Source organism: Pimephales promelas, chromosome 10, assembly GCF_988280905.1.
Source record: "Pimephales promelas chromosome 10, fPimPro1.hap1.1, whole genome shotgun sequence".
NCBI lineage: Eukaryota > Metazoa > Chordata > Actinopteri > Cypriniformes > Leuciscidae > Pimephales > Pimephales promelas.
In genome coordinates this window covers 23,972,366-23,994,054 of record NC_142778.1, presented here as the reverse complement: position 1 = coordinate 23,994,054, position 21,689 = coordinate 23,972,366, and the positions used below count along the sequence as shown (strand labels likewise).

Genomic DNA, 21,689 nt, shown 5'->3' with positions numbered 1-21,689 from the left:
TAAAATAATAGTATACAATTAATTTATTTTAATGGTAAAAAACTTTTATTGGAAAATTGCATTATTACACAAAATAGAAAACTATTACAATCACAAGATATCAAAAGTGCATAGATTTATACTTTGTAGGACAATTTATTTTATTTTGACATGTGTCCTAAATTGCTGGTGTTGCAGCAAGACATGGGAATATAATTCCAGCTTCCCAGCAGAGTCTGACCTCGTTTCTGGTAAACAGTGACATCATTGAGCAAGCTCAGCAAGTGCTGATGTCATCCTGCAAACGGCACGAAGCATGACATGACAATGTGTGCACTGTGCAGCTATCAGATTGCTAATGTTTGTTTACATCGTAAGGACAGATTGCTTGGCGCATCATGATGTCGCAAGCAATGTTTCTAGCTTTCCATGTTATAGCAGGGCATAATTTTTAAATCTGTACATTAAATTGTGCCACATGCTGCTTTGGTCTATAAATATACAGGGTTTTAAATAAATATAATAAATAGTGTACTATAATGCTATAATAGTGGCAGATTAGCAGTTCTTCAACTGGTCCAGGTTATCTATCAGCTTTTGAAGGAACTTTTTCAGTATGTCTAAAGTGCTGTACCCAAGAGTAATGTGGTGGTTGGCGTTTTCCTCTAAGAAAGCATCCAGTGACCTCCCATTTGCTGGTTCCTTGGGTGTGCAATGCATAAATGTCATCCTTTCATTAAAGTGACCCAAAAGGTTGGACACAGAAATGTGTAACTGGCTCACATGCCCCTTGGGCAGCTTTTGAAGAACCTTCTGGATGGTAGTTAGGGTGTCCACGATGGACCCAAGCCCTCGGATAGGTTTTTCAGCAAGAACATCAAGCTCTGAATTCCCAATGTGAAGATTTGGATGCAGTCGTAGCTGTAAGAGAAGACAAATGAACATGATCTTAACAACACCAGATCTTAATGAGTTTCACCTGTTAACCTTTAACAGAACAGAAGCCAAGCAGCAAGTTCACTGAGTTATAACCCATTACCTTCTCATTGTGTTCCTTAATTCTGTGGATGATCGTGTCTGCTTGCAGTCTGACCTGCATGACGTTTTTGAGGCTGTCCGGAGGATGAATGGGAATGCCATCAATCAGAAAGAGCATGCTTGAAATGCAGGTGTAGAGAAGAGCTGGAAAATACATGCTTCCTGTGTTTGTAGAGTCCTTTTTTGACAGTTGTGCAAGACCTGCTGAAATAAAACATACATTATTCTGAATGTCTTCTAAAATCTTTTAAATATAATTGTTTGAATAGCCTATGCTCACCTAAGCTGCATTTATTTGATCAGGAATGCATTTTACGCAAAGCTGAATCTCTTTAATATTTTTATGTAAACCATGATACATTTATCCTATATAACATGGATTTCCTGAGTATAACTAGCCCCTACATAAAGAAGGTGTTATTTAGACTATTTCTGCAATTAACTGCCAAAATGCTTTGTTCTTCCATATTTACGTTGCATTAAGAAATTACTTATAGTGAATTCAATTAACAAAGTGTATTTTCTTTATAAAAATTGTAAAGCTTTAAAGCTGTGTCTAGTCATTGCACAATTTTACAATCCAGGCTTGATATTTCAGTTGATGTAAATGCCATTTAATCGCCGATATCAGATTCTTTTAAGTCACAATCATAATTCAAATTAAGAACAGTTTTTTCCAATAAAAATACAAAAAAAAAACTGGAAAAAAATGGGTTCCTTGCACGTGAAAATACTCTCTCTAATGTGGTGGTGCCTGCAGTCTTCAGCATGTTAGTGAACTACAGGCCTCTTCAGTCTGCAACATTAAGCAGTTAAGCACTCTTCTATGTTCAATCTTAATTCTAAATGAACAAAACAACATCCTCTGTGCCTACATTTGGATTTCAATAACTAGAAAATTCCCTAAAGAACAGGTTGCCCTTGCATAAACAATAATCGCTTCATTCCAAAAGCACTCTAATCTTTTTTTTTTTTTTTCCCTGTGTGGAATATTAAACTTAGTTTCTCCATAATATCAATCACTAAAAATACGTTAGATTTAAAAAAAAATAAAAATCACATAGTGAGAATGCTCAGTGGAGTGTCAGAGCTGCAGATAGTGTGAGAGTAGTGATGAGTAGAGAGAGAGAGAGAGAGAGAGAGAAGGGGACTTACCTTTGAGATGTGAGGATTGTATGATGCCCAGGCTCCATGAGTGGTCAGGCTTATATAGCTGATAGTTGTTGACTCATGTGTGAATCACCTCAGCCTTTCCGTCCCTGGTTCTCCCAATGCAGAACAGCATGGAGGGGGGACAACACCCCCGCTGACATCTCAAGCACAAACACAAACCCATCTCACACACACATGTACTAATATTTTTCATTTTAATACATTTCACCACAGTCACCCTGTGATCCGTGTGTTACAATTCACTATGGATTTGTAGTTTTTAAAAACAAGAAGCTAGTCCCCAAGGGATGCACTTTGTTTAGGAACTTACCGAACCGAAAAAAAAAAAAATGTCACACCCACTCAGTGACCAGATCCTGATTCAAATACATACTGTGGGTGTCAGGATGCGTCGAGCATCAAGTAATTTGTAATATCATTTTAATAAAAATTAATTAGCATGAATTTCCTGCTGGTCTTATTCCGGTTAGTGGCAGTTTGCTCACTGAAGCAAAAAGCACTCTAAAGCTAGTTGACCAAGACAATTGTAGCTTGATCCCTGATATATTTTTTTCCCCTATTTATAGGGCATTTTTGCTTGGAATCAAATGTAATAATGTTATGATTCACATTGGTTTGGTTTACAGTTTAAAACTCTTAAATGTAGATGTTTTTTTTTTCTACAGAGAAAACACTCCCGAAAAGCAATCCACTGAACAAGTGAGCGGTTATTTCATTTTACTATGGTGTGGCTGAGATTTTTTTGTCCACAGCATTGATCAAAATCTTTATACAGACGCTCCAGCTATTTCAGATGGATGCTCAGGGCTCCGTAGACCCCACTAAAAAAAAAAAAAAGAAAGAAAAAAAAAAGCTGTTGATAGTTCCTGCTGTTTTACACAGACAATTCATCCTTAATGATCAGTAGAAAAGATGCAATGTTAGTTCCAATACAGGAACATTGTTCAGAAACATTGATCTAGAGTATTGAGCAGTCAGGTGTTGGTGTTGTGAGTCACAGGACGGCCCAACTGTGGGTGGTCAGGTTGCTGTAATGGACAGATCTTGCAAAATTAGTTCTCAGAGCCCCCATGCTTAACTCTCTGTGACTGAGCTTTGAGGCATTTTGGAAAAAAACATGCATTTAAGAGTTATTGGATAATATGCTTCATATAAGCATTTATGATGCTTTGCTTCAAAATAATTGAATCTCCCATCATCTGATTTTTCAAAGGGTAACTAAACTCCTGGGGCCTGTACCATGATGGTAGTTGAACAAACTCAGGGTTGCAGGATTAGTTGAGTTGACAAAACCAAACCAGTCCAACCAGGCTTTGTTGGTACCATAATGCTGATCATCAACTTTCTCTGTCAACTCAGGCTTTGATCGTGAGTTTAGGTGGTGTGACATCAGTAGTGAAAAGCCATGAATCACATGCTGAGAAAGAGTGAAAATCATTAAAAACTTATTGGAATTAATTCCTCGCGAGAGAAGCGGCGCAATTACATTTACATTTAAATTTAGCTGACGCTTTTATCCAAAGCGACTTACAATTGCTATACATGTCAGAGCAACTAGGGGTTAAGTGTCTTGCTCAGAGACACATTGGTGTCTCACAGTGGATTCGAACCTGGGTCTCTCACACCAAAGGCACGTGTCTTATCCACTGCGCCATCACCACCCCAAGCAATTCACCTTTGGCTAAGCCCCACCCCCCTTAGTTACTGTTGCTACATCCGTCAAACTTAATCTGCGCTCTGCATGGCTTATGCTGTGACAGCTCTTCCTGCTGAAATGTTATCAAACTTTTATAAAGCAGCAAATAAAGTGTTCAATAGAAGTAGGCAAAAGGGGCTGCAATATGTGTTCGAAGGCTATATTCAAGACATACAGGTGAAACGCAAGAAACAACAAGGCATCCAAAATAGAGGCAAAAGCATAACGTTACCGGTCACAGTCAAAAAATGAACCACCGCATTTCCTACTAATCGAGATCGAGTTGCAATATCACGGAGCAACACTGTTCATGCAAAGCTGGGTAGGTCTCTATTCACTTCTATATTAGTTATTACAAAGCAAACGGACTACACGAGTAACGTTGTATTTATTAGCGTGTGCTAGCGCATCAACAACCGGTGTGAGAACCGAAATCATAACCTAAAACATTATAAAACGTCTAACTAGTATAAATTCACACTCACAGTAAGGTTAGAAGTAAAAAAGATGTGCTTGTTGATTTAGCTGACTGAGGACATCCACACAGTTTAATCCAAAGATTAAACCGGTTTTGGGAAGGAAAAAAAAAAAAAAAAACGGACACCCCCCTTCAACCTCTCTGGGAAACGCGTAGCTGCTATCTGTGTTACAAATGCCTGAGGCACAACGTTTAACCATATTTTGGATAAAACTACGACGGTAATAGCCTGCCGAGACCAAAAATATGAGACGCCTGTGTTGAAAGTCAATGGAGCGCGGTGAAAAAGTGTCCGACCTCTGTGGGAGCTCGTTCTTTGCTGCGCTGTGATTGGTCAATCTACATTCTAGGGCGTGGCTTAGCCAAAGGTGAATTCACTTATTAAATAAAAGTATTAAAATATTAAGAATTTAAACAAATTTACACAGCAAGAAGAAAATAAGTCATTTTAGCTTCATTTATTGATTCTAAAGCGTATTTATGTTACCTTTATATATGTACTGTATTCATTTAAAATCTGCGTAATAATAATTGATGAACTGAAATTGAACATGTGAGATTGTTTAAGGGTATAATAATTACATAAATAATTAACTAAATCATAGAAATCTATTATTCTAAATAAGCATAACTAAAAGCCAGATGATTTTGTCTTTAAAAATCATTTGCTATGTAGTGACCTTTAATTTGGAGTAGAAACAGGTGGAGTGACTTTATTGCGTCAAACTTGTGACACTTTGCTCACAGCTGATTGATCCAAGTTCGTTTTGCAACCTTTTACCTGGAACATTACCTGCCATGGACCAGGTTAGCTGTTTTAGCACCAGTTACTATGGCGATGAAAACTGCTAAAAGCCAAACCACTTTCAACCACTTTTGGTGCTTAAAATCCAGAGTTGGTGCAAACTAAACTGAACCATACCTGGCTAGCCACCTAAACCGGCTTCATGGTATAGGCCCCGGGTCAGAGCATGACTCCACCCACTGGCAATATTTGAAAAATGCTGAAAAAAATGGGTAGACTCCAGCGGCGATAGAAGGGATGAACCGTGCACCTGAGACCCGCATTGACAGCTGCTTTCAGTCTCTAAAATGGAGAGTGACTGGAGTGACGCAAGTAGCAAGTGGTCATTTGATGTAGAGGACTTTTTTCCCCCACCTTCACCTGTCTGTGGACACAGGGCCATATCAATTCAAGCCACTGGCTCAAACTGCGGTCTTAACTCCCGCATCGCGACCGGCATCTGTTGAGTTTTATCGAGTTGAATGTCAATAGTAGGCATATATTCATATTGATATTTTACCGCTATGTGAAAAAATCCAGCAAAATGCGCTGGCGCGTTTGTCGACCCCAGAGGATTAACTTTAGCCTAACCATAAATTGTGATTAAAATATATATGATCATGACCACTTGCATCAAGACGCCGCTGCGATAAAATCTAGTCCTAATAAAGATCTAATAACAATATAAGAACATAAAAAGTTACTGACAGTCAGGGCCAACCACTATGCCGTCATTTTTTTTTCGGTGTGGGGTTTAGTATAGCGATGGGCGCTGAACAAATGGAAAGGAGAATATGTAGGGGGAAAATCTAAATATTGTTGTTGGAATTAAACTCAAAATGTTCAGATAGACAGACAGACAGACAGGCCGACGGATGGATGGATAGATGGACGGACAGACGGACGGATAGATAGACAGCAACACCTTATCAACCTCATAGAAAGCTCCAAAACCTATAGTTTTGAGACTGTAACTTTCAGAAGAAATGGGTTGAAGATGCAAAGATTTAGTATATGATTGGACAAATGCTGGAATGTGAATGTACTGCTCGGAAATGTCTTCACACAGCATGTATTATTCAATGCTACATCCAGCAGCAGTGCAGCACACAGTATATCACTCAAGGTTCTGCCAAAATGTCCAGCTGCATGTGCTTTTAACATTTTAGACTCTGTTTTAACATTAGAATGACAGTTATCCAGAATTTACTCCACATCTGCACTGTGTTGCACTAATTAGATTAAACCTGATACCTGGTTTCCACCATTTGCCATGGCCACGTGATTTTTCATGCACAGCCAAAGTTACTGGAATCCAGCGAACAAGGCCACAGAGGAAATGTGTCTATTCCTGTAGTAGTGCGTGCTATTTTTGAAGTTTTGGGGGTAGGCTAAGCATATGTGTGTTTCTATTCCTGGAGCTTTCTCTAGGTCTCCAGAGACTGATAGTGAAAGGAACACAGATTGTTCAGGAATGCTGCCGTAGATCCTTGTGTCGTTCAAACATTACACACAAAACATTATTGTATAGGCGGCCTATATGACTTTACCTGCAGTGCAGTCATGGCAATACTATGGTAGTGAATTATATTTATAAACCTTAGTATTTTTATTGTATTCTAAGATGCTATGATAGTATATCACAGTATACTTGTATGTGGGTAAGTGTGGGACACAAACTTATTAACAATCAAAAATACTGCTTTTGTGAAAGACTAAACTGGAAAGCAATGCAACACTGTGAAAATCAAACAAATTTGGATTTGTAATATTTTTATACAACAGGCCTTAATGTTTAAATATTTACGATGAAGATATTTATAATTTTATAACAGACCATTAGAAAAAAAATATAACGTAACATATAATGCTATAATGACATCCTCCAAAATATGAACGATAACACAATACTGTGGTATCATGATATTATAATTGTAAGCTAGACAGGACATCCCTATTACAAAGTAAGAATAGCTAAAACTGTAAAAAAAACAAAACAAAAAAAAAACAAACAAATCTGAAAACAAAAATTAACAATTGGAATAAGTTCCAAAAACATACATTTTTAAGTTAGCCTATATGTAAATATAAATATACAGAAATTGAAAGAACTTCTTTCTGTTAAGAAATTCAGAGAACATCTCGGGACAAAATTATTATTATTATTATTTAAATTATATTGAAGCATGCCAGTTCAAGTGCTTACACTCAAAAGTGTTGTTCAGCTGTGCAAATGAAAACAGTTTTCAGCCTCCTACACAAAGAATACCTTTCTTATGAATCAACACACTAAACTGATCAGAACAGGAAATAATTAATAAAACCAGCTAAAAAAATTCCAGAGACAATTTGGCATTGAGTTTAGGTCTAGAGTTGATTCTGAGGAAACATAAGATATTTCTTGGATTGCCCAAGCGTTTCTCAGAACTGATCACAAGATATCCATAAAGTCGAGTTACAAGAAAGAGAGAGAGTGTGGAAAGTGTGACAAAAGAAAAACAAAGTTGAGCCATGAGACCCACTATATAGCGCAGGGAATGGGTAATGATTTCTGCACTCGGCATCACTGCCGGGCTCTAGTCTGTCGTTTGACGTCACTCAGGGCAGGAAATTATGTGTTTTAGTTACCTTTGCAGTCTCCCATGAACATAAGTCACAGTAATGCAATTGCTTTGTACAACAAACAATAATTCACAATGTGACCAATGATGAAAAAGCATTGGCTGATCCCTGCTTTAACAGTAAACGTAGTTATTTCAAAGTCATTTATTTTCAGAGACTATCCAGTTACTAAATCATGACAAACAATTGGGGTTAAGTAATCTTTGGTACATAAAAGAGGTTTACAATTCAATTCTTAAGTTTTTTGTCTTATTTTTCAGTTCATTAAAAGGTAAGGAACTTTTAAATGTAACTGCATGCATTTTGCAGAAGAACATTGTTCTGGTTGGAATATGGTTATCCTAATGCTCATAAAACATTCACTACCAGACTTTAGAGTTATAACCAGTTTAGATGGAAAGGATTCAAGCGGACTAGCTGAAGGCGTTATATCTATATACATTAATATACACTGCACTTCCTTGAATATAAATTGCAGCACAGCGCTGCAACAACCATAATGAAATGACCCTTCACAATAAATAATGCTTTCCAATGACCTCTGTTAGAGAGCTACATATGGCATTTTATCTGTTCAATACAATAACTTACTCACCTGATGACTAAAAACAGCATCTCCGCGTTGCTTTTAGAACATTTCAAATTCCTTTTGATTTTTTTTTTGGGGTTGGATGCATTTTTGAGCCATGCCTACCTAAATGAGTTACTGTCCCCCTTTGTTAATTAATTAGTTCTTCTATAATTATAATTAATTTCTTCTGTTGACACACGTGTGAAACACACACACACACACACACACAAAGTCGTGCTCTTGTGATTTAGGTGAGTGCGCATGAAATTACAGTCGCAGAGCGCTCTGAGGTAACAGAAGCAGCGCTTCAGTCTGGGAGAATCTGACTAAAGTGAATCTAGCACACACATCCACTGGAAAGCGAAGCGGTCTCAAGCTTTACACAGAGCCAACACTTCTGAAAGGTTTCCCAAGCTTTCCAAACGCTTGCCGTCCATGGTGGTTGAACCCGTTGGGAGAGGGGAGGTAGAGAGCGGGGAACTCTGCTGGCCTCCAGAGCCCTACAGATGATGCCAGAGACAAACAGGTTTCATGTGACAAGCTCACCGAAGACAGCAAAGAGGTTGGACCGGGGACGGTAATCTAAGAGGCAATGGTTGGCTCTAATCCAGCTAATCACTGTGAATGTCGAGGGCATGCCGGCGTCGGGTCTGTTGTCAGAGTCACAGAGCACGTGGCACATAAACTGCTTGGATCTGAAGGCAGTGTCCTTAGCCCTAGATGTTTTTCTGTCTGCAGCTAGAGCATCAACATGTGCATGCCCTTTTCAAGCACGCTGAAGACCTCCTATTATGGGCGGATCGACATCTACTCTTCATTAGAGCAGCGCATATCCCTGGTCTCCTAAACTGTGGAGCAGACATGCCCTGGAGGAACAGACTTCCTCATGGGGAGTGGAGGCTTTATCCAGGTTTGGCACAGATGATTTGGTACTGCCTCGGGATGGTCGATGTGGATCCCTTTGCGACGAGCGAGAACACTCACTGCCCGGTGTTCTTCTCGCTGTCTCACGCCCTGTTGGAGCGGGTCGCTCTGACATCACGCTGGCCAGGAGCCAGACTTAAAGATTTTGCCTCTGTGTTATGCAAAATCAGGGAGGAGAGCATGTAGGTCATCCTTGTTGCCCCGATATGGTTGAATAAGCCTTGGTTTCCGGACCTGAGAGAAATTCTGGCGACTCGTCCTTGGTGGATTTCCCTCAGGAGAGACCTACTGTCCCAAGCAAAACAGCACGATATGGCACCCCAGGCCTCAGTTATGGAGCCTTCATGTGTGGCCTTAGAGGGACTAAGCGCCTTGCCTTTCCTTGCGCTTGTCATTCGGTCGGGAAGCAAGCACTGGTGGTCGGATTTTCCGGGGGGGGTGAAGAGATTACATCCCCCACGCCATGCCTCTGTGCCACCGACCTAACTCTGGTACTGAAGGCTCTCGCTCTTCCCCCGTTCGAGGCCTTGGCATCCATCGCTATAAGGGAGCTCTCTCTCAAAACTGCACTGCTTCTTGTCCTTGCTGCAGGTAACCGCATAGGAGATGTACATTTGCTCTCAGTAGGCGCTGATTGTATTTACTTCGCACCTGGTAACTGCACTGTCATTCTCCTTCCGAGACCGGGTTACGTGCCTAAGTCTCTTTCTATCCCATTCAAAGCGCAGGTAATTTCTCTCTCTCCGCTTTGTCTTCCGAGCCGCCAACCTCGCATGACGCTGAATCTCAGTGCGCCGTTTGACCTGTCAGGGCTTTATATTGACTGTTCGGCCATCTTTCGACAGTCCGACCAGCTCTTCGTGTGCTACGGTTGCTGTGCTAAGGGACGAGCAGTGTCTAAGCAGAGGATTTCTCACTGGACAGTGGACACTATATAAGCCAGGGACAGGAATCAGAGCTCATTCGACAAGAGGTATTTCCTCTTCATGGGCCTGATCTAAAGGCACGGGATATGGTTTGCTGCTGGCTTGCATATTTAGCGATAATATTTGGCTTTATCTGAGGCAGGAGATCCTTACAGGAAACCAAAGTTACAACAGTAACGGGAGATGTTTTCTCTTGCCACTGGTACTGTTCTATAGAGTCTGCAGTCTTCCAAAGATATCAATAGAACAATTAGTTTTAAAAGTATCTAACCATTGTATATCTAGATGAAATATTATTTCAAAATCACCTATGTGCATTATAGCTGCAGATTTATACACAAGAATGCTTTGACGGTGCATGATGCCTAAAGCTGGGGACACACTTAACGACTGTAAGGCCAATGTTGAATGTAATTTGATACTTAGGATTGATCATGCCAAAACACGCCTAGTCAGAGACAGTTGCGTTCAGTCGGTGTTCACAGTACGGTGTTTAAAATCTGCTCCAGCCGTTGGAAACAGTGTGTGAGTGTGTTCAGTCTTAGAATGTTTCAGCTAGTCCTCCTTAAGTGTGTCCCCGGCATTAGGGAACGTCCGCCACTTCCACCAACCATGTTAAATGTAATTTATATTATTTAAAATTACTTTAACATATAAAAACAGACATTTTCAAATTCCAAAGCTTGTAGAAGGTTTATATTGGTAAGACTGACTTACTACATGTGCATTTTTGACAATAACTCCCTTCATGAAAGTACAATACACAAAAATTACTGTAGGTTTTTTTTTTTCCATGTTCCAATGGTTGTAGTATGTTCGTGACCAGACTGACTTACTACAGGTGAAATTGTTCCAATACCTCCCTTCATGTATTTACAGTAAACAATTATTTTTATAAAAAATAACCTTGTAATTTGCAAGGGTTTTTGGTGACTTACTACATTTACATTACATTTACATTTATTCATTTAGCTGACGATTTTATCCAAAGCGACTTACAATTACTAGAGGTCGCATGCCTCTGGAGCAACTAGGGGTTAAGTGTCTTGCTCAGGGACACATTGGTGTCTCACAGTGGATTCGAACCAGGGTCTCTCACACCAAAGGCATGTGTCTCATCCACTGCGCCATCGCCACCCCGTGATGAATGGCTACTACAGGTGAATAATCCAAAATCTCACCTGTAGTAAGTCAGTCTGGTCACTATATGTACTAAAACTAGCTATGAGGTCACCACAGTCCAGACCTCTGTATTTTTTCAAGGTGTATATGATAAAGGTTATGAAATAATTGCATAATATACTCGACTTTAGTGCTGTAAGGATATTTTCACCAAAAATACAAATTACTGTGTGAGGAAAAAATCCAAGTTTACAGAGTTTTAGTATCAGTAGTACTACATTAAACTACAATATATACAGTAAATGTTAAATATAATGTATAATAATGCAATGGGGGAATATTTGTGGGTCCCGACAATACCAAATGTCTTATGTTACCAGTTAAGTCACCTAAATTATTTAAAAAATATATCTATAATAATTCTGTATTTTCAACTTCAGAATCATGAATATTTGTATTTTAGTGTCACCATTGTCCTGGGCATTGGGTTACCTGTACTTAGTCCAACCAAGCCTAGTCATTTCCAAATTTTGTAATACCAAATTTAGCATTTTAATCAACAGCAATATAAAAAAAAAATATATATTTCACCATATGTCTTTTGAGTATCGCAATAATATTTTATCGTGAGTTCAGTATCGTGACATGTCTTGAATCCTGACATCCAGCTTCAGGAGGGGAAGAGACAGGGTAAGAAAATGAGACTGGGAGAAAAAAGAAAGAGTGATGGAGACGAGGAAAGAGCAGGTATTGAACAATAATCTAATTTGTTAGATTAGCCAATAAATAAATAAATAAATATATATATATAAATCTTTTTTATTCTGTGTAGTTAGACTACACCATTAATTGTCAGGGGTCAACAGGGTCATGCTACCTAACCAAACCCTGTACCCTTGGGAGTACATCAGCTTTTATGTTGTTTTAATATAAAGGCCACTGAATGACAGACCCCAATATGAAGTCTTAGTCACTGTTATGAAGATGTGCAGGGCTGAGGGTTCCAGTAACCACACATATTATTCCAGTTGAGCCATACAAGCCATAATCACTAACATCACCCAGAATGTTTATACTTTATCTTTAATGTCAAAAACATTACCAAATTTGAAATAGTACATCATCATGGATGTGCTTCACAAGTAGTAAAATGCACCATTAGCTCTGTATCATTTTGACCTTGTTAACCCAATAATTGAAAAACCTTATGGATTAGACAAAATCAGAAGCAGCTAATGTTAAACACATGTTGAGTATGTGCCAGTTCTCTTCATGTATTCACACGCTTAAACAGGTTTACTGGAAATTAAACTGTTGTGCACTGTTAAGAGAGAAAAACAAAAAATACATATAAAACTAGACAGTTTTGACAGTTTCATTTCATAACTCCTTTATCTCTTTTACAAATGTGATTTTAGTCAAATTATTTAATTACGCCTACTAAAATAATAAAACACAAAATAAGCATGATTACAATTCAGACAACAGAATTTGAAGCTTAAGCTTTCTACTGAATGAAGATTACATTTGTTTAATACACTTACAGAAACACTAGTACTGTGTTTCAAAAAGCTGCATGACACTATGTGGTCTATACCAAAATAAGGGACATGTTTTTTAGTATACAGACCAAGGACAACAGCACCACCATGCGGCTAATTTTATCATGACATAGAGAGTCTTGCTCCAAACCAGTCAATGCAACAGTTAGTTTTGATGCTTGAGATGTACAATCACATACAAACAAGTGTACACACGTATTGAGCAGTTAACTACTAGTACATTTAGGCCTACTCTAAAATTTAAAGCAGTAAAACTTTTTTTTTTTTTTTTTTAGGAGTTTAGGAGTCTAGAATTCAGGATATTTGTGGAGTCAGAAAATCATCTTAAGAAGTTAACTTTGCCCTTAGAGTTTGCTCAGAAGCCATAACATTATAATTTGTTAAATTAAGTTTGTATTATATATTTAAATGTCCAGAGTAGAGACAAAGACAGGTGTAAGAAAGAGCAAACCCTAAGTCCCGAGAGAAAGAAGGCATGAAATCCCACCATCTGCTGTCAGGACCCCCCACAGATACTTTTTGGGGTAAGGGCTTCCTGACTAGTGACTTATGGAACAGCAAGCCCAGACCGCAAAAAGACCCGTGAAGGACAAGTGAGAGAGAAATAGAGGAGTAGGAAGAGAGGGAAGGAAGCAGGCAACAGATGAGCACTTAAGTAGTCTTCAATTCATCTGAAAAACATTAAGCACAAACCTGGTCAGTTCGTGTTCACTCTCTATAACATACTGATACATAAATGATACATTACAATCAGACTCCTATACAAGCCAGCCATGAGAACCCCGTCAAAACGCAAGAATCTCATTTATTTACACAATATGTCATACTTGCAAAAGTGACTACTGCACGATTCATATGGTATAAAACAAAAAAGTAAGATAACACAATTCCATGATTGTTTTTACTATCATTTACTATCAATACTGACATTTTATATTTTAGACAAATGTGTGGAATTAGTTTAAAGCCACCAAGCTAAGCAGGTCTATATCAATTAATAGAGAGAAAATAATTGGATGGACTTTGTTAATCGAGAACATGATTTAACACCACACTATTCTTACAAGATCTTAGAGGTATATGTGAAGGATGTGCAAAAACGTAATAAGTATATTAATAACAAAAGACCAGTGTGATTCAAAACATATAAAAAAAGGAAATTGTATTTAGGCTATTTGCCATTTAAACACAGAACACACCATGTGAATGAGGGGCTTTTCCAAACTATTCACAAAATATTTACCTCAATTAATCATGGTTTCTCAAGATTTGTACCTAATCACTGATTATATTGAAGGAATAGCACACTATCTCTGTTTTCCAGCATTAAAATTTATATTCGGGAAGCTTCCGAATTCAAAACTGAGTCTCCAAAATAGTAATGACCCTTAGGAATAACTAACAGAAGCTCAGAGGTACTAATTTAAGACATCTATGAGTTACACTATAGTAAACACTGAGGCAGATCTGGCTTGTCTATAGCCACACTGTATAAACAGCCATGATTTGATTTTAGATCAAATATACAGACATAGAGAGTGACGAAAAAGAGCAGATTCATTTACATTATTTATTTCATACGATGCAGTAAATTGTGATGTAAATTCTGCAGTGTATGTGAAAGGTGTACTTGTTGACTTGTATGATTATAGAGCATCTACAGGTACAGTATGCTCTCTGTTTGAAACATTTTCTTTAAAAAATAGATTTAACTACCTATTAATAAAGATTGTTAGCTGATTTGGCAGTAGTGGCAGTACACTAAAAGAAGTGTGTGATTTTAGTTCTGCTTAGATTTATTAGGCCTTAATAGTAACATAGTAGGCAAGGCTGCCATTTTATGTTTAAAATCATTTTGTCGATTTGCATCAATGATAAGATGTTCTCAGTAAAGTGTATTCGTGCATATTCTCTCTCTTCTCTATTTTTACAATTACGTTATGACATTATATATATATATATATATATATATATATATATATATATATATATAGGCCTATATGTTACATGTTACACATACACTTTTCAATATTTTTTTTTTCAATTCATAATTCAACTTGGTATATAATAATTATCAATAATAACTTGGTATATAATAATATAATAATATATAATAATAATAATTGGTATATAATAATAACTTCAACTTGGTATATAAGAATAATCAATAATAATTTTTTTTTGAGTTTTAAGATTTTCAACTAAATTTTGACTAAGCAGGTTTTCAATTTAAATGGTTACACTTTGACACTGTAAATGGCAAAATGTCAGAATTTCTCAGCATTCTCTTTTGTGACCACAAAAAGTGATGATCATTAAGACACTGATTTTGACATTGAACAGCATTGCAAAAACATCAAAGGACTTCTTTTAATTCAAGAGTGTACGGAGGTGTGTGAATAAAAAAAAAAAAATAGGAGCCTTATACTTTGCATTTACGTTATTCCTATAAGATTACAAGTTAATTATATAAATATACATCTCAAGTTTGTGTTTTGTATTATTGGGAAGCAGTGCTTGACTGTTTGACTTTGCCTTTAGTCAATATAGTATGCATATAAACAGGCAAATCTTTTCATTATTATTTAAATGAACAATGTCATGTTATATCATGAGAATTACTCACCCTGTCTCGGCGTGTGTGACTGATTAAGTGTTTGTATGTGCGCGTGTGCCCGGAGTGTCAGGGAACTGTCCATGGTGCTGAACCCATCGGTAACGCCCTACATATGAGAACGAACCAGGAAAATAATGCAAAACCCCTATTTCCCAGCACCCACATCTAAATAACAGCAACACATAGTATTACACGCCTCCAACACGTATGTAAAGTCATTCATACGAACGGTTCACAATAGTGCACAATTTCCCCCCAAAAAATGTCTCGAGCGTGCACAAGCATCTGTTGGCTGCTCCATCAGGGTCAGATGATTATTAGGCTATACTTATAGTACGAGTAAAATATTACTAAGCAGTAGATGACTTACATGTGCATTTTTTTTTTATCATGCATGCACGCTTAATGCAATGTATAAAAGAAACTTGAACTGACATATTCTTATATATCTCTATACACGTTTGTAAGCTATACCTGCCTATGTTCTCATCATTCGCATCACGTGCACTCCTAGTCCAGTTTGAGCAACTAACGGATATTCTGTTATGCATTACATTGAGTAAGCTTAATTTATGAATATCAATGTGATTACACTACTATAAAAAAATATCCCCAAACCTTGGAGAATCAACCCTAATTAACATTTATAAAAAAATTAAATACCTTTTTCCCCCCGATCGTTGACGCTTCTGGTTGTTCTAAGAAAACGCATGATGTTCTTCAGGGATGCATTGATGGCTTTCCATCAGAATAGAGAAAATCTCACCCAATGAGCCCCATCAGTCACTGCATGAGCAGTATGTGAGTTTTCAGGTGGAGAAAAAGAAAAAGCTGCCTGATCTTCCTCCTATAGACACCATTACTCCACATCACAGTCCAGTAGAAGAAAAAACACACACATACACTCACACTCCTTGTGCGCGTGCATTACTACAGCCGTGGTGACGATGCTGTGCATTATGCGTTTGAGCTTTATGATGTCGACGTGTATAATGTATGAAAAATCTCTCTATGTTTCAGAAGATACTGCAAAATCTAACGGAAGCGCTCAATTCCTCCAGTCAGCTATTGACCTGCATTGACGTCATTGCGTCATTAGGTTTCCCCTGGAAACACTGGCGTTCTAAAAATAGTAACACATTAATTCAACGCGCGCGACTATTTGTATCAATCTAAAATGCCTTATCTGATGTGTTTTCTTTTTCCTCTTCTTTTTTTGAACGCATTGGCCTGAGTAACATAGAGCTCTTGCGATGATTGTGAGATTCCTCCTTCATAATTCAAGTCTGTCATTTACGCTTTTGTCATTAAAACCAAATTGTCTACGTGCAGTGGGCTACCTGCATTAGATCACGGCATAGAAAATACATATTGAGTTGAAAGCATAGAAATCCATATCTGCAAAGATGACATAGGGTCTGGAAGGGTCTGTGGGGGCACTGAAAATCAAGGATTAAAAAAAATTGGATATTGTGGGACAAAAACAGGTTTTAGGATATTGAGCAATTGCATTAGCTATTACTCATCTCAAACTTGCACCGTAAATGTTAATTTATTTGTGCAAAAGGTCAAATGCTACAACAAAAGAAGGGCAAACTAATACTAAGAGATTTTGAATTCAAATACATTTTTTAGAACTCAACTTTTGAATTCTCACTTTGCTACACACTCAGATAAACTATAAAATAGCATAATTTGTAAATTCTAAATAGAGGCATTTCCTTGAGTGTTTAATACTTTCAACACAAGTGTTTGACATCTTCATTCATTTCAATTATTAATGACTAATAAATATAAATATTTACATTTGACCTTGGCACAACCCCGGGGGTCTACAGGGGTCCACAAAACACCTTTGATTATGATTTTATATCAGATACACTGCTTCATGGATTGTTTCTCAAGAAATTTAAAAAATATATATTATTCAAAAATATCTCTCCTTGTAATGGTAATTCTTTATTAATTAAAATATCACTGCAGCTGCATGTAAAATATGAATCATGTTGATTTTTTCTATTTTTATTTACTTTAATCCTTTTAATTTTAAAACCATTGATCTTACTGACAGACCAGACTCCCTCTATCCACTGAGTGATGATGACTAGGAATGTCACACTGGAGACTGAAGAGTCACGACTTAACTTCTGCTGCCATCTGCTGGTTCTCTAATGCAATTACATATTGGCTCAGTAGATTTTTATATTCAAATCATCAATGGCTTCATCTTTAAGTTTTCTATTAAAGTGTAAAGTTCTAGAAACAAAACAGGGCCAAATTAAGCCAGTATTAGGCCTTAGTTCAATTAGGGCATTTATAAACGTGCCTTATAGAGGAAAAAAAACAAACAAACAAAAAAAAAAAAACACTTTCCTGGTATGCATCTTGAGACAAACCAATGCCACTGACATATTTTAAGTAGCTTTCAAATCAGCTCAAACATGCATTTTAGTCTGCAGGCTTAAGCCTTGTCTGTGAAACCAGAGGATAGTGTACTTCAATAACCAGTAACCACAGCCATATTATCTGAAAAATATATATATATATATATATTATATGAGATAAGAAACACTTGAAATGAAAGCAACTTGTAATATTGGAATACTATTTGATCACCCAATTATGTGGTTCAAATAATCAGGATAATAACAAGGATGAAAAATCTGGATCTGGATAAGTGGGAATGCTTCATGTAGAGAATTGAGGAGCTTGGCAACCGATAGTGGGCGATCGTAGCAGCCTGGCAGGGCGAGTGTGGTTTGATGAGGGAAGTAGAAGTCCAGCATTGTAAGCCAAGAATGAGTCAGTGTGTCTTGAATTTTATTCAGAGTTATTGGCAGCCACTGTAAAGACCCAAGCTGAGGTGCATGAGGGAATTCAGGAGGAGGTCAAGAAAAGTCAAGCAGTATTTGAGGCGAAATATGACAGAATCAGGTGGACCGAGGAGAAAGTTACAGTAACCTAGGCGTGAAATAACTACAGCCCGGATGTGAAGCGTCTCGGGAAAGGCCTAATTTCCTTGTGGTGGAGCATGAAGCTGCAGAACGGGGGAAGTTGTTGAATTTGTGCTCCAAAAATTGATTTCTTGCTATATTTCATGGCATTTAGAGAACGTCCTAAAAGTCCTCGTAAGTCTTGAGTTGCTCATAGGCTGATTTCAGTGTCTCTGAATCGAATGTAGTGATACCCTGGGCATCTGCAGTGTGGACAGAGCTCAAATGGTAAACAATATTACAGTAAAGGATCTGCTCGGTGAGTAGACAAATAGAGAAGCTGGATGAGCTTACACACATACTTTCAAGGAGATACAGAAAACTACCCTTAGTTTATCTCCAGGTCCACTAAGAGCTCTCAGTCTACACTGAAAATTGTAGAACACTTCAGAGAAAATATGTTTTTCCACCTATAGACTTGTGAAAAGAGAGCAAGTGGAAAAGCAAGACTGAAAAAGGAAAAAAAAAAAAAATTCATTAGGCTAAGTTAGTAATTTAGACACCAAGTACAGACTTTTTCATATTTAAGCAGAATACTTTAGATCATAATGTTTTAAAGGTGTTGAGAAACAAATTCAGTCCAAGAGTGTCCAAACTTTTGACTGGCAGTAGTCACTATACAAATACAGTGATATTGTGGAATAAAATATATATAATAAAAATATTTGTATATATTGTAACATGTAATTTCAATGAAACAAAATGTAATTTTCAGCATCAGTACTCCAGTCTGTAGTCACATGATCCTCCAGAAATCATTCTAATACGCTGATTTGACGCTCAGATATAATTTCTTCTTATTAAACCAGACCCCAAACCAGTTGTTCTGCATAATATTTGTGTGTGTGTGGAAACCATGATACAATTTTTTTTGAGGAATAGAACATTCAAAAGAACAGCATTTACGTGAAACAGAAATGTTTTTAAAACATTATATTTACATATAATTTAATGCGTACTTGTTGAATAAAAATAACACACACACACACAAAACAGAAAAAAAAAAAAAAAAAAAGTTTGACCCAAAACTTTTAAATGGCAGTAAAGTTGTCTTTAATCTTTACCAAAATATTTATACTTAAAATCTTTAATAATAATAATAATAATAAATATTGTGTAAAATTCTAATAATTCAACCATAATAATCCATGAATGTATGCTTACTGTATACACTGTTACATTTTTTGTTGGTTTCACTTAATAAAGTAAGTAACCTGGAAGTAGAAATTTTAGTTAATATAAAGAAATATACTAGTTTAATCATCAGAAAAACAAAATTGTGATAAGTCATGAAAATCATTTTTTTTTTACAGTATATGGGACATTAGTATTACTAAATTGCACTAACAAAGCATTGACAATATTATAGTACATATCCAACTGATATTAGAGCTTATCCCCTTAAGATACAAGATAAAGAGTGCAACTTTAAACAAACTACAGTGCAAGTCAGTATCAGTACTATATCCATTTCATTGTGGCTCTTTAACACAAAGTGCTGAATCTGTATGAAAGCAGCCTACGGGACTTCATTAGGTGTGAGACGGACTCTAATGGAGGAGCTGCACTGGAACAGCCTCTGTTCACCTGCACAGGGCTCTTTCAAAGGATGCGCACTATAAATCTGCTGTTTAGCCAAGCAGAGAGATCTTTCCCCCCTCCCGGCCTGGAGGGCCCATCACCACACACCCTATCATAATGTGTCTACCTCTCTCTGCTTCTCAGAAATATGACAACCATTTGCGCAATCAAAGTGGGCTCTGCAGAGCATGAAGACTTCACACATTGTCTGAAATAAAACAGCAAAGTTTACAACATTGACATTTTAGGGCTAAAAGAGCTACTTTACACAACAGGAATTCAAACTAAGAATGGTTAGGATTAAAGAAGCTAAATTAGAGTATTCTAAAGGATTTTTGATTGAATTATACCTTTTGCAATTTAAGTGAATATTCTTGTGTTGAAATTTGAGGATGTATTTACAAACAGAATTTTATTCTGGTCAATCTCAGACACTTTGGGCCCTATCATACACCAGGCGCAATGCAACACCAGGTGCAACGCAAGTGTTTTGTGCTAGTTTCAGCCCAACGCAGTTATCATTTTCACATCATGCGCTACGTTGTTTATATAACAAATGCATTGGCACTTATTTGTGTGCCAATGGGCGTGCTGGTCTGAAAACAAGGTGTATTCAGGCGCATTGTTGGTGCTATTTTGAGGCAACTGAAACCTAGTCTTAAGAGCATGTTAGTATTGTGTGACTATAGGCGGATCCACAACCTGTGTACACTTCTTATTACACACACAGTGAAGCAGCAGCACACAAACTAGCAAAATGTTAAAAATAAAAGGATTAAAATGTAAAAGATTGTTATTGTGTACATAAAGATATAGCGGAATCTGGTTTGTCCCGTAGTTGGTCTGCTTACGGATCCCTTTCCTCTCTGGAGACACATTCAATCTTTCCATTATCAAATTCTGCCATGTAAATAGTGAATCTGCCATGGTGCAAGAGCAGCTGTCTTTAAAAGGGAATGGTAGATGAGACTCTGATTGTTTTTTGCACGTAACACACCCATTACTCATGAAGAGAAATATAGGGATAACCCTTTTAGACCATGCGCGCCAACCATTTTGCAAGTGGATTGGAATTAGCCCTAAGAGCACTTGTGCCGTGCACTCTAGACCACGCGCTTAGATCGTTAAAATAGGGATCTCTCAGATCGCTCAAAAACTTAATTATGAACTGATTATTTCCATACTTTCTTCAAAAATAGGTTTCAAAAGGGAATTTTCCCAGCGATGCAATTCGAAAAACGTCTCTGTTAAGTATGTAACTCTAGTTCCCTGAAGGAGGGAACGGAGATGTTACGCCAGTGACTGACGAAATGGGGGTTTCGCTAGAGAGCCCTATCACGTTCGAGTATTAGAAAACGAGCCAATGGTATGAAAAAAACATGGGTATGCGAAATTTGCATCGCGTATAAAAAAGGAGCCGCGAGTGCAATCTCGCATTAACATACTTGTTGAGGAGCCGGGACTATGCACCCCGGCCGTTTCAGTGGTACAGCGGTAGTGGCAGGCAGACGTAATGTCTCCGTTCCCTCCTTCGGGGAACGAGGGTTACATACGTAACCGAGATGTTCCCTTGCAGATGGTTTACGTCAGTGACTAACGAAATGGTAGTCCCGATCTAATCTC

At 37.5% G+C, this 21,689-nt stretch overlaps 1 protein-coding gene and 1 long non-coding RNA gene across 3 annotated transcripts in view; both read right to left on the bottom strand.

Moving 5' to 3' along the window:
• The window catches only part of LOC148977415 (uncharacterized), a 62,186-nt gene that overhangs the window by 33,366 nt on the left and 7,131 nt on the right, over positions 1 to 21,689 (bottom strand). The window lies entirely within an intron of this gene.
• On the bottom strand, positions 52 to 2,311 carry lepa (leptin a). Of its 2 annotated transcripts, none has more exons than XM_039664453.2 (3): positions 2,173 to 2,311; positions 1,019 to 1,221; positions 52 to 900 (listed from the first exon to the last, which is right to left on the bottom strand). In XM_039664453.2, the coding sequence occupies exons 2-3, from the start codon at positions 1,172 to 1,174 to the stop codon at positions 538 to 540; spliced, it is 519 nt and encodes a 172-aa protein (XP_039520387.2). In that variant the 5' UTR covers positions 1,175 to 1,221; positions 2,173 to 2,311; the 3' UTR covers positions 52 to 537. The 2 variants fall into 2 exon arrangements, with proteins under 2 accessions (XP_039520387.2, XP_088972463.1); XM_089116337.1 differs by having other exon boundaries at positions 1,019 to 1,218; positions 2,173 to 2,280.